Source organism: Erpetoichthys calabaricus, chromosome 12 (assembly GCF_900747795.2).
Source record: "Erpetoichthys calabaricus chromosome 12, fErpCal1.3, whole genome shotgun sequence".
In the NCBI taxonomy this organism is placed as follows: domain Eukaryota; kingdom Metazoa; phylum Chordata; class Cladistia; order Polypteriformes; family Polypteridae; genus Erpetoichthys; species Erpetoichthys calabaricus.
Genome location: NC_041405.2, coordinates 163,532,045 through 163,545,045, shown reverse-complemented (window position 1 = coordinate 163,545,045; position 13,001 = coordinate 163,532,045). Strand labels below are relative to the sequence as shown.

General features: G+C 45.6%; 1 protein-coding gene across 1 annotated transcript in view; it reads left to right on the top strand.

Moving 5' to 3' along the window:
- The first annotated feature begins 7,033 nt into the window (after positions 1 to 7,033).
- LOC114663207 (zinc finger protein 91-like) overlaps positions 7,034 to 13,001 on the top strand; it is a 103,753-nt gene continuing 97,785 nt past the window's right edge. The window contains exons 1-2 of the mRNA XM_051935436.1: positions 7,034 to 7,181; positions 11,782 to 12,360. Coding sequence (XP_051791396.1) covers positions 12,336 to 12,360 — 25 coding nt within the window. The 5' untranslated portion in view covers positions 7,034 to 7,181; positions 11,782 to 12,335. The remainder of the gene's footprint in view (positions 7,182 to 11,781; positions 12,361 to 13,001) is intronic.

The window sequence follows — 13,001 nt, the reverse complement described above, 5'->3', positions numbered from 1 at the left end:
ACGTCACTGCCCACATTTAAGGGCCACGGTGTCTCTGCTCTGCCCATTTTCATGTCGCTCCTCTGTGTTCTAATCCAGCCTGTCACATCACTGATGTGGACCACCTCTACATGCCCACCTTGGACTGTGACATAGTGGCACTTTGGTGCAGTGAAAGTTAATACGCAGTTCCATAGTTTTGCTGATGTTGAGTTGCAGACGATTCTCTCCCTGCCTCCTCCTCATTCCCCTTATCAGTATCCCCCCATAACTGCAGAATCATCTGAGAATTTACTCAAGTGACCTGACCTGCTCTTATATTTGTAGTCACAAGTGTACGGGGTGAAGAGAACAGATAGTAACTGGAGAGTTAATACTTTATATTAAAACTCAAGAAAAACAGGAAAAGTACAGCAAACGACAGCCTGCCAGACACACCTGAGAGCTGCTGGCTTGTAGGCCGAGGTACGACGGGTCACATCTGCCCTCTTGTGTTATTTCATCTCATTTAAATTAATGGAGTGGCCACACCAGACAGCCCCATGGACAAATTCAGAAAGTACCAGAGTGTTTGGATTAGACATTTTAGTTTCATTGTAACATCTTTGCTTTATCACCATTGCTCGTTCACACTGATGCCCAGACTTTACTATGTAAGACTCAAACAAGGGGTGCCAGCTGCTGCCACACACCATGCAGTGCAGTGGGGTGGGCATGACTGCCATGTCTGAGCTACAGAAGCCCCGTGTCCAGATGGCACACGCAGTGCGGACTCTGCCATGGCGACTTGGTGGGAATGTGGTGGTCTTTGAGGACAATTATGAGCTGGCATCACAGTGCACATATATTTGCAATCCAAATCTCATTTCAAGTCAAGTCTTATTCATGGACATTCAATCCATCGGGCGGCACGGTGGCGCAGTGGGTAGTGCTGCTGCTTCGCAGTTGGGAGACCTGGGGACCCGGGTTTGCTTCCCGGGTCCTCCCTGCGTGCAGTTTGCATGTTCTCCCCGTGTCTGCGTGGGTTTCCTCCCACAGTCCAAAGACATGCAGGTTAGGTGGATTGGCGATTCTAAATTGGCCCTAGTGTGTGCTTGGTGTGTAGGTGTGTTTGTGTGTGTCCTGCGGTGGGTTGGCACCCTGCCCGGGATTGTTTCCTGCCTTGTGCCCTTTGTTGGCTGGGATTGGCTCCAGCAGACCCCCGTGACCCTGTGTTCGGATTCAGCGGGTTGGGAAATGGATGGATGGATTCAATCCATCATCATAATGCTTTAAGAAATTGAGAATCGAGCCACACAGGGTGACTAGCATTAATTATTTGAGTTTGACTGTAATGTCCTCGCCTCACGTCAGCCTTACCTCATCCTGAATGATAAAGCGTTGAAGAAGCTCCATTTGCTGAGAGGAGTAGGCGGGCTGGCTGGCCCTCATCTCGTCTCTCGTCTCGTCTCGTCTCCTGTCTCACTCAGCTCAGCCACAGGCCTTCCGTCCACGGGCCTCCTTCTTGGCGTCGAGTCTCTTTAAGCTGTTTGTTGAACGCCACAGGCTGGGCTTCTGCTAAATGAAGGCGTCTGAGCTGCAGTGTGTTTGAAAAGGAGAACCGAGCATTGAAGACGTGCTGTTGTGCTTCAGCCAAAGTCTTATGTCTGGCTCAAGTGTTATTTTCCTTTTATTTTGACTTTCTGTTTTAGTTTTGAATTATCGTGTCAATATTTTTGCTTTCTTTTTATTTTGTCACACACATGCATTTAGGAGGCATCTTTAGAGCTCTGTTGAAGTTAGCAATTCCACCCCAGGGTGAAAGGGGGCGCTGTTGCTAAGTACTTTTTACTTTTTGTGTACAACTCCCAAGGGCAGGCACTGGAGGTCCCGTGATCTCACCCCACTTCTTCTCCCAATCCTACTTTACTGCTCCCGCTCTGTCAGGTGTCACGTTGACTCTGAGTGTCCAGCCATAACTCCTCCACTGGTCTGTGGTCTGAACTCGGACTCGGCTGCTCCAGGACTTTCACTTTGTTGTTTTGAAGCTTTTCCTGTCGAGCTTTGGCTTTATTCTTGAGCTTGTTGTCGTCTCCAAGGTGCAGGTTTATTTCAGACTGCGTCGGGTTTTCCTCCAGGATTTCTGCGTATTTCGCTGCATTCTTTCCCCACCTCAGAGAAGAATCCCCAGGGCCTGATGGTGTGTTTGTGATATTGTGCACAGTTGTCACTGAGATGGACAAGAGGCTCAACTTTAGACTACTGAACCTTCTTCCAGAGGACGTCAGAGTCTCCCATGTGCTTTCTCCCGAGATGCCCCGGGTGAGGTTTCTGCCCCCATAAAGCTGTAACTGGTGAAGCCCCCGGGCACAGCTGTTGTCTGCAGGGTCTCTCCAATGTCAGCCAGTGCCTCTCTTGGTGGCATCGCTCACTCGTCTTCTTTGCTTTTCTCCAAAGCGACTTACAAAGGAGGAAAACTCAATGGAGTAACATTAGGCTCGGGCCTGTTTGTTCAGCAAGTGTAGTAGGACACAAGTGAAACACCTCAGACATTTACAGTCATAGACTAGAATCAATAAAGCAATCAAACTAACGCAGCAAATCAACCAACAATATCAATGACAGATCACAGAAGGGTCTTCGATTACTTCTGGAATACAATGAGGGAGTCAGCAGAATGGATGGAGGTGGGCAGCTCGTCCCACCAACTGGGAACTAATAATAATAATAATAATAATAATAACATTTATTTACAGTATATAGCACATTTACATACAAAAAAGTAGCTCAAAGTGCTTTACATAATGAAGAACAGTAAATAAAAAAATATATATAACAACATAAGAAATTAAAATAAGATAACATTAGTTAACGTACATAAAGAGGAAGGTCCGATGGCCAGGGTGGACAGAAAAAACAAAAAAAAAACTCCAGACGACTGGAGAAAAAAATCAGATCTGCAGAGGTTCCAGGCCACGAGACCACCCAGTCCCCTCTGGGCATTCTACCTAACATAAATGAAGTCGTCCTCTTGTGTCCAGGGTTCTCACGGAAGGACTTGATGATGATGGACATGCAAACTTCTGCCTTTTAATTCTTCACTGTTGGAACATCACAGTGCTTTGAGTAGATGGTGGTGGCGAAAGCTACACAGGAGAACAGTCTGCACTGAGACTTGATACCCCACAGAGGTGGCGTCACCAGATGCTGGGCCCTGGCAGACCTGAGTGGGCACCTTGGCAGCATCTCCATACGCTCAGGTGCTGACCCACTGACTACTCTGCAGACCATCATCAGGGATCTCAACTTAATGTGTGCTGCTGCTGCAGGGAGCCGATGAAGCGACCTGAGGAGAGGTGTGAATGACGTGTGCCCGTCTCAGCTGGTTAAATACAAGGGGGGGTGCTGCATTCTGGGCCATCTGCAGCAATGACTTCATATCACATGGGGGGCTCCTGCCAGAAGTGAGTTATAGAAGTCCAGACGTGATGAGACTGAGGCCTGGACGAGAAGCTGGGTGGCCTGCTCTGTCAGATGAGGTCTGATGTTGTGGATGTTGTGCCCGTGAACCTCCATGAATGAGAAACAGTAGACATGTGGTCAGATGAAGACACCTGCTTGTCAATCACCACCCCAAGGTCACATACTGACTTGGCAGGTGTTAGTGACAGTGTGTCAAGCTGGGCACAGATGGGGAGTCACAAAGACTGGCTGGCCAGGATCACAAGGAGCTCAGATTTTGCCAGGTTGAGCTGGAGCTGGTGGTCCCTCATCCTGGTTTAGATATCAGTGAGACGTGCAGAGACTCCGGCGACACCGTGTTATCCTTCGGAGGGTACAGCTGTGTGTCATCAGCATAGCACTGACAAGACAGCCCATGGGATTGGAAGATGGAGCCCAGCGAGGTGGTGTACAGAGAGAAGAGTAGAGGAGCCAGCACCCATCTCTGGGGTACATCTGGTGTTAAGGTGGTCTACAGAGGACAGATTTCAGCTCCACCACACTCCTTCCACTCCTCCTGATTGACTTCATTGGATATTCAGTGACTCGGAGATTTTCTTGTTTCCATCTCCTGACTTGTGCTTTTCATGGAGTTGCTTGTTGTGTTCTTTGGCCTTCATTGTGCGGTCAGGTCACCATACTGACAAGTGGGACCTTCAGAAACCACCAGCTTGAGACCCCAGACAGGTGACTTCCATTGAACAAACGATGGGACTTCAGCACTGACAATTTAGGGGTCTCAAACAGAAGGGGGGTGAATACTTACGAAATCTTTAAAGTTTTATTTGTGTAGTTCATGGAGACCACTGGTCAGAGATCCGTTTTCACTTTAACACTAAAGGGTCTTTTTCTGTTAATCCATCTCAAAAATGCCAAATGAAATGTGCTGTGTCTCAATGTTGTGTCACAATAAAACATGAAGACTTCCAAGGGGATGAAGACTTTGTGCTTCTTATTACCATCTGTTTGTGTATCTGACATCTTTGATCGCATCTCACTGCCACCGACAAGCCTCTTTGTGATGAGATCGTCACTGTGCTGTGTATGTGACAATGGTGCCACAGTTGTTGGGCAATGATGTCTATACGGGCAATAAGACAATATGATGAAGAGGTGCCAATGAATATAAAAGAGAGAAGAGGAGCAGAAGGGGCCATTCAGACCATAATAAACAGTAGTGCGGGGAAGAAAAGGAGATGGCCGTCCACATACAACCGAATTAGAGATAAACCAGCAGGTGGGCACAGGACAGTGCAGGTCACTTCAGGTCACCGAGAGTCCCTTCTGGCCTGTGGAAGACGCAGGTGGCATGAGGCCATGAGCTGGGTGGCTGTGACCAGAGGTGACATCTGCTGGAGTAGACGGCGTGAAGCTGTGGAAGATCAGGAGCAGCGCAGACAGACCACCGCAGCTCTCGTATTGTTCAAAGCACGGGGTCTTTTGTGTGTCTGGTGGTTTGCGCTTTGTGTTTTTATTTAACTTTCTTTTCCATGAGCTTCTGAAACTCAGCATTTCACTACGACTTGAGAAATAAAAGGTGATTTGATTTAAGTGAAGGCACAATATCCACAGCTAGCATGAGCTGGAGCTGAGCCCACTCACATCACTAACAACTCAGGCTGAAAATGAAAAGGGAATCCCCCCGAAGCTCCGATACGCTGACAGGGAGACCTGAAAAGTGTGAAGAAGAGCTGAGACCACCCTGTCAACTCTGAGGGGTTGGGGGCGTTCAGATTTCATCTCAAGGTGGATTTGATGCGTTTGTGAGATAACCGGATAAAGACTTGACTGAACAGCACAGAAATAAGTAACCAAAAACAAACTTCATCACACCCTTCATTATTTATGCTGATACAATTACATTATTACTTGTTTACTGTCACATTTCATTATTCACGTTCAGAATTTTGTCCAAAATATTCCTCCATTAAGTGAAAGGAAGAGAAAGCAATTTAAAGGAACTGCAATACCACCAGATGGCAGGTGAACGTCACTAACACGCCCGCCGGGTCGATGCCACGAGGTGCGCTCAGCGTGTAGGCCGCACTTCAATGAGCCCACCAGGGGGATTCGGGCGAGTCGCCACGTAAGTGCCAGCCCTGAGCTGAGCCGTGCCAGGCAGGCAGATGAGTTTGGACAAAGTCTCTGGGCTTCTTGTTTTGTTTTGAGGCACAGATAATGTTTTAGAAATCTCATTTCAATTAATCTTATAGGTTCATTACAAAATGATAAAACATCGACCTAAGAGATCGACTGAACATGGATATCATTTAAATCAGGGGTCCCCAACTCCGGTCCTGGGGGGCTGCAATGGCTGCAGGTTTTCATTCTCTCCCTTTTCTTAATCAGTGACCTCTTTTTGCTGCTAATTCACTTCTTTTGAATTCATTCATTCGAGTATGTAAAAGACATCCAGGCACAGGACACTCCTTTGAAATGACAATGACACGAATGACCAGTCGTATTGTCCAGTCTGTCATTCTGATGGGGCGTCGCACGGGTCACACAAGCTGCGGGTTTCTTTGATTGCTCAATGCCGGCATATGAATTTATATTCTATGAATTTTCAATTCTGTTCTTTTATATCATTTTCCATTTCTGCCAACTGTGCCTCATATTGCTACTGAATACTTGTGTCCCGTAATCACCACAGTTTCAGTTGTTGACTCGGTCTGCTGATTTCGGACCCTCCTCAGTGCTATTTGACCCCCGACTGAGGTTACTAAGGATCAGTTCTCAGCAGGCCCGGTCTTGGGTATTATGGGGCCCTAGGCGAAAGGGGGGTCCAGGAGCCCCCCTGGAAGCTCTGTGAAATGCGTGAAAATTAGACCAAGGAGTCGATCCGGGGCCCTAGGCGGTCGCCTACTTCGCCTATGCCTAAGGCCGGGCCTGGTTCTCAGGGTCCGCCGAAGCCCACTTTGAGTGAACGACAAGCACTTGCTGTTTGTGGACTTGACTGAGCCTCGAAAGGAACAAAGTGGCTAATAAAGCGAGACGCACTCAGCTAAGTCTCATAAGTGCACTTCGCTGGATACCCCCAGGTGTTGCTCACACAGTGCCCCAAATCCTAGACGACTGAGCGCTGCTCCTACTACACGAGTGCTGGGGCCACCAGCATCCATGGCTTCATGTCCTTTAACATCTCACAATTACAAAAGTGACTCGACTGTTAACACAATAGTGCTGTAGGTTTCTGCATTTGACCCCCTTTACTGTTAGATATTATTGTATATCTTGTGTACTTCATGTGAATATATACAAATACACACAGGTGCTTTGATAAAACTTGGTTAAATGATGGTGAGAAGATTCAAGACTTCAACAAAAGCTAAACTGTTTGAGATTTGTACACCCCGGGGGGGTAAACGTTAACATTATACATAGTGGAGTATATCAATTTCCCCTTGGGATTAATAAATTATCTATCTATGTATCAAAGCCCGCTATCTCTGCATTCCATTGCACCTTCCACAGCCTTCCTTTTTCATTAAATGTCGCACTACTGTATTTGAGGTGTTTCTTGTTTTAAATGAAACTTCCAACAGAGGAAACAATTGCAGGCATTAGTTTAAAAGGCTTTTATTTTGCTATAATCTCGAAGCGGTCGCGAGCGGAAGTACTTGTGTGCAGGTCAGAAAACAACGACGTCACCGGATGTTTGGCGCGCTGCGCCGGTTAAATGGAGTGGCGGGCTGATGACGCCTAGAAAACAAAGAGGAACGGTACGTACTCATAAAGTATGTGGGCGATAAGCATAGAAAAATAATAAAAGAATCACAACGGCCAACAGCCAGTGATGGAGGTGACACGGAGCGCTGTAATCGGGCCCTGCGTGAAGGCCTTCTCATCCCTGCTGTTTCCTGTGCTGTTAGTTCAAGAGAAGGTGACCGCTCTGCCGGTAAAAGATGCATTGAGGACGTGAGCGGAGTGCTGTTCATGTGAGAGTGACATTACACGACAGCAGGTCTTCGGCACTGAGGACTGACTCCATGTCTATCTAGACCATCCACTGAGTGCCTGTGTGGACCCGCATGTCTTGTCCGTTGCTCGCTTCTCTTCACGTTTAATGCTTTTTTTTTTAATCGTCCAGATATACGACCGCCGATGCCGCCTCTTGTTCGTTTACCCGTTAGGCACACATCGGTTTTTGCACGAATTTCCGCGGCCCGATTGTTTCCGAGCTCGCCGTGTTCACTTAAGTGTGCACGCCGCTTCTCTTTTTCATTTCACGCATGCTCAGTAAAACGTGCACGCGCCGCCGCTCGCTTCAGGGCTACTTAGTCGTCCAGTTAGCGGAGGTTGGGGGTCTTTCTTTGTTTTAGGGGGTGTTTTGTCCATGAAAGGTGACAGCGAACGTTGTCTAAAGAAGTTCAAAAAGGTGCCTTGTGGGAAACGGTCACCATAATCGTGCTGTCCCGCAGTCAGCCATCCCGTTGCTTATGCTTAGTAATTAAGGCTGCCGCCCAGGCGAGTCGGTGCCTGCGTTATTCAATGTGGTCTAACAATGCAGGGGTCCCCCAGAATGATTTATTACCTGCTCAGGGTCCCGATGCTGCGAAGCTGGGCATGGTCTTGGTATCTGCTAACAGCTGGCATGCAGCATGACAATAGCAGACCTGATATTCAATGTCTGCGGTGGGTTGGCACCCTGCCCAGGATTGGTTCCTGCCTTGTGCCCTGTGTTGGCTGGGATTGGCTCCAGCAGACCCCCGTGACCCTGTGTTCGGATTCAGCGGGTTGGATAATGGATGGATGGATATTCAATGTTAATGCAGTCAGCAGATGACAATTTGTTCAAAAGGCACATGAAGCTCTAGTTGGGGGTCTCAGCCTTGTTTCTTGGAGTTTCATCTCCTGGAATTTAAACGTTTTGTGATCTTATTTTTTCAGTCATAAATTATGTTCTAAACTCTTACTAGTCTCGAGTAAACTTGACGTTTCTTTAATTTCTCCTCTCCTCAACACTGCATTTAGGAATTTTAACAAGGGATTATTGACAGTTTCTTGGTCCGGGTCTATGCTTTTTAATTTTCTATAGAAATGGCAAATGATTTTTTAACAAAGAATTTTTAGTGTAAACACAGTAGTGTACTTTGGCATAGCATAGAAGAGACTCTCAGTGCTTTACATTTACAAAAAGTATACAGTTACATAGAAATGCAGATCAAAAGCAGTAGAAAATAACACACGAGTTACGTTTAAAGCTCACAAATGTCAATGGAAAGGCTGAGCCTCTTCCTGTATTTATTTTTAATGGAAGGCAATGATGAAGCTCACCAAATATTGGCAGCTCTGTTATTATTAACATTTTATTATTAATAATTATTAGCAGCTGCCTTTCATTTTCTTTAGTGGGGGCTTCGCTCACCCACCCCCGGGTTTGGTTAACCAGATTTACGATTTAAAGCGATTATTTTCATGGGGATTGTTACATACTCTTTCCATTCTTTGTTGCATCGCCTCTCCGTGATCATAAATATACACCTGACCGATTTGTGGTTTCTTTTAAATTAAACTTGTCGTAACTTTAATTGTTGTGGGACCACAGATTCTCATAGTGTGATGTTTTTCTGAATCGTGTAAATCTACATTCTGAGCTTTGGGTGATGCGAACACGATCAGATTATTGTAGATTTGGATGTTTTGCTTGTAGTGTTTGTGGATTTCACTTTCACCAAACAACAAATCTTTTAATTCTCGCAGATACGCCTCTTCATTGGCAGGCAACACAACTTTTCTTTCTTCTATAAGTCTCCGACTTCAAGTTTAAAGCCAAACAATATCTACATACTGTACTTCTGTCATATCATCTCTGTCCATATGTATCAATCTCTTTTTGCTGTTCCATTATTTCACCGAGTAATAATTTCCATTTGTTTGTGCTAATGTTATCTTTCTTTCTTTTTTTTTTTTGATAATTTCAACTTTTACTACTTTCATATTCTTTAACTTGCTCTGCAGGTGTATTGCGCCAGCGTTTTTGAACGTCTTTATGAAGTCTTTTATTTCTGACCCCGATTGGACCTACGAGGTTTTCAATTCCACTTGGACCGGGCTGATTATTACTTTCCTTATTTTCTGAGTTTGCACAAAGATTATTTTTGTTCTTGTTTGCCTTCTTTTCTCTCCTAAGCTTTCGTGTGTCTTTTCGATGCGCTGCTCCTTCTTCTTCGCTTAGTCGTTGAAGCGTCATCTAGAACGTATAACATTGTTAAGAGCTGAGAGCACATGAAGTGTGTCTGCCAACAACTGCGGGGTTAGATGTCTGTGATCTTGTTTTAAGTTTTGTTCTTGTGGGACGTCAAAGTGTCTTTCCGAGAAGGTCATGGCTCGACCCAAGAATTTTTTATATAATAGAGAGATGTATTGTTCAGCATTAGTCTGGAAATTTCTAAAACATTCTTAAAAACTTGATACAATAGACAAGTTCACCAAAACTGAACTCCTTATAACTTTGGTGGTCCGGAGCGGAGAGTGTGAGAGGCAGAGAGACGCTGGGCTGCTTGTGTCAGGACGAGTAAAGTAGCCCTGGCATCTTACGACGCAGTCATTCACAAAGATCAGTTTGTCTTGGCACAGAGCTGATAAGCTGGGCACTGATTAGTTCTGCGAGGCGGGGAGTCCCACTGACATGAGTTATGGCGGGTGGTGGATGTGAATTGGAACACGAGGTCAGCTGAGTGAGACGGCAGGGGAGATGACTCGGTAGAACTGAAACGCAGACTGGCATGGTGACTCGCTTTGCCCACTGTGCCCCCTTTCCTCTCTTCTGCACCTCCTTTTCGTGTCCTGGCACACCTCATGACAGCTGCCGGTGGACTGCACTGGCTGAGAACTTCAGCTGTCATGTCTGAATACAAATACTCGATGCAGGAAGACTTTCATTCAACAAGTGCCGATCATGTTCAGTTCTATTCATTTAAAAGTTACGTAAAGTCATTTAAAGACTCTTTTTAGAACATTAGCCTCGCCAGGAGTGCCACAGCCCTCAGTTTGAACAGCACTGCTCTAATGTATGCTGCAGCTTATTGTTACGTTGTGGGACGGCGGGCACACTGTGCAGTGCTGCTCATGTCCTACCTCGACATCTTCAGTAAGTCACAGCAACATCAAAACTTCTTTGTGTCACGCTGGATGTGCTCAAAGTGCTTTACATGGTGACAAGAGAAAGCAAACAAATAAGAGTAATAAAAAAGTATGGTGCACAATCGCCTGAGGATGAGCTCAGCACCTCTCCATCCCATATCAGCGGGGTGTGTAGGCCTGAGCTCGGTGCCCACCAGCCTGCTGCCCACAGCTTGAATGCACAGAACAAGAGTGACGTCTCCTTGCTGTCAGTTCTACAAGCACCAGTCACGAGATGTTCAGTGATGTCTTTAAGTGATTTGGTGTGCGTTCATGTTGTGTTCAGGTGAAAATCTTTACATGGATGAATAAATCTTTATTGTCACTGTCACTTTTACAAAGGAACAATGAAATTGAAGGTGCTGTCGACTTAGTGTGAGGCATAAGTGTTGAAAAACAAGAAAAGGAATAGTAATAAAAATACATTACAATATATACACATTACACATTTAGAGAATGATATGAAGCAGTTTTATTTGAGTTCAGGGCCATGATTGCTTTTAGATAGCAAGGTCTCATCTGCACAGAGGCTTGTAAAGTATAACGTGAGCCTAGTAAAACACCAGTACTGATGATGAGGATACTGATGGCGTATTCTTCAGTGTGTTATGTGATAAATGTGACCGCTGTGTTACTCAGCTTCACCCAGGAAAAGACCGTGGGCCTCATTTACTGTGCCATCGGTTATTAGGGTGTATCAGAAGTACTGCATACCTTAATAAGGGCCTTTCTGTCCACCATATTTGTCAGTCGGGCAGTGCGGCAGAATGATGAAGGCTTTGGACTTCAAACCCCGAGAGTGTGGCTTCAGATCTGTGAGACCTGAACAAGTCACTTCACCAGTCTGTGCTTCAATTGGGGAACAAAAAATAAAAGAAATGCAACCAATTGTGTCTATCAGATGTAAGTCGCTTTGGATGAAGACGTCACTCACAGAGTAAGCAATGATATTAATAATCTTACGAGGTCACTCATAGTTGGACGTGCTGTTTACAGCTGCACACGTCTTCCTGCTTTTCCTAGCGACTTCTCTTGATGGTCATTACAAAACACAATTCTACAGGACCGTGTGTTCTTTTGAATTAAAAATGTATTCTTATTCCTACCTCTGATGACAAAGTTTCTTAATATGAACTAAAATCTTGGAAGACATCTAGTTTGCTAACTGGGGTTTTATTCTGCTGTTTCTGTCTACAGAGAAGAAGAGAAGCTGCCATTTCCAGTGAGATATGCAAAATGGAGGAGACGTGTCTGGGTGTCCACGAGGCTCCACTGATGGCCTAAAATGTCAGGAGGTGACCTCAGAAGAGAGGAGTCATGACATGTGCTGTGGGCGCTAGGGCTTGTGATGCACAGCAAGAACCAACACGAGAGCAGCTTTCAAAGATTGGACCAACCAGCAAGCTAAGTCGACAGCTAGTAAACAACTGTATTAGCCAATCAACATGAAGAAAGCACCATGGCTCACTTATAGATGACTGGATAGATGGCATGGACCTTTAAGTGACCCACGGGGGCAAAATCCTCCAGCATTCTGATGGGCAAAGCCAAAAGGTCAGACCCATCATCACTTGCCATGCAGCTTCTTGTGTTGGCTGTTGTCAGTAAAGCCCCCTACTTGCTTGGTATCCTTAGCTGATATCCTTATCGTGGGGGACCTGGGCAGGTTGTCTGCTAAGGACATTTGAACATTAAGGTGTCAACAGCCACTAAACAATTCGACAAGCAAGGACAGAAACTCCACGTCTACCATGGAGAACATTAAAGAAGAAGACTGTGAGTGGGAGTCTGGGCAACTTCAGACTAAACAGGAGGATTGTGAATGGGGACAAGTTGTCATTAAAGAGGAGTCTGAGCCAACAGCCGATACCAGTGACTTACAAAAACCTGACATGTTAAATCGCATCAAGGCAGAAGACTTTAAATCAGAGACAGTCTGTGAGCTGGTGTGTCCAAATGACGAGGTGACTGGAGCTGGCCTTACAGGGAGTGGACCTCAGTGTGTACAGGTGAAGGCCGAGGCTCTAGACTGTGACGTGAAGATGACTGAGAAAGCGTCATGTTCAGGGTATTGTGATGAAGGTAAGAGCTAAAGTGAGATGTCTGTGTGAAGCTCCATGTGATTGAGTGAGGAATGTGCTCTGTCATTGTCACACGCACACACAGTTTGAAAATGCTTTTTTGTTTTTATTTATGAATTATGAACTGAAAATTAAATGTTATCCTGCATATTTATTATGGTCTCCTGTAGTGCTGGGCGGTATACCGGTTCATACCGAAAACCGTTTTTTATTTTTTTTATGATATGGATTTTTCTTATACCGCAACACCGGTTTAAATTGCCTAAACGACGTTCAGAACGTGGCGCAGCGGGAAACTGTTCAAGTGGGGACCTTTTTCACTGCTACACCGCTAAA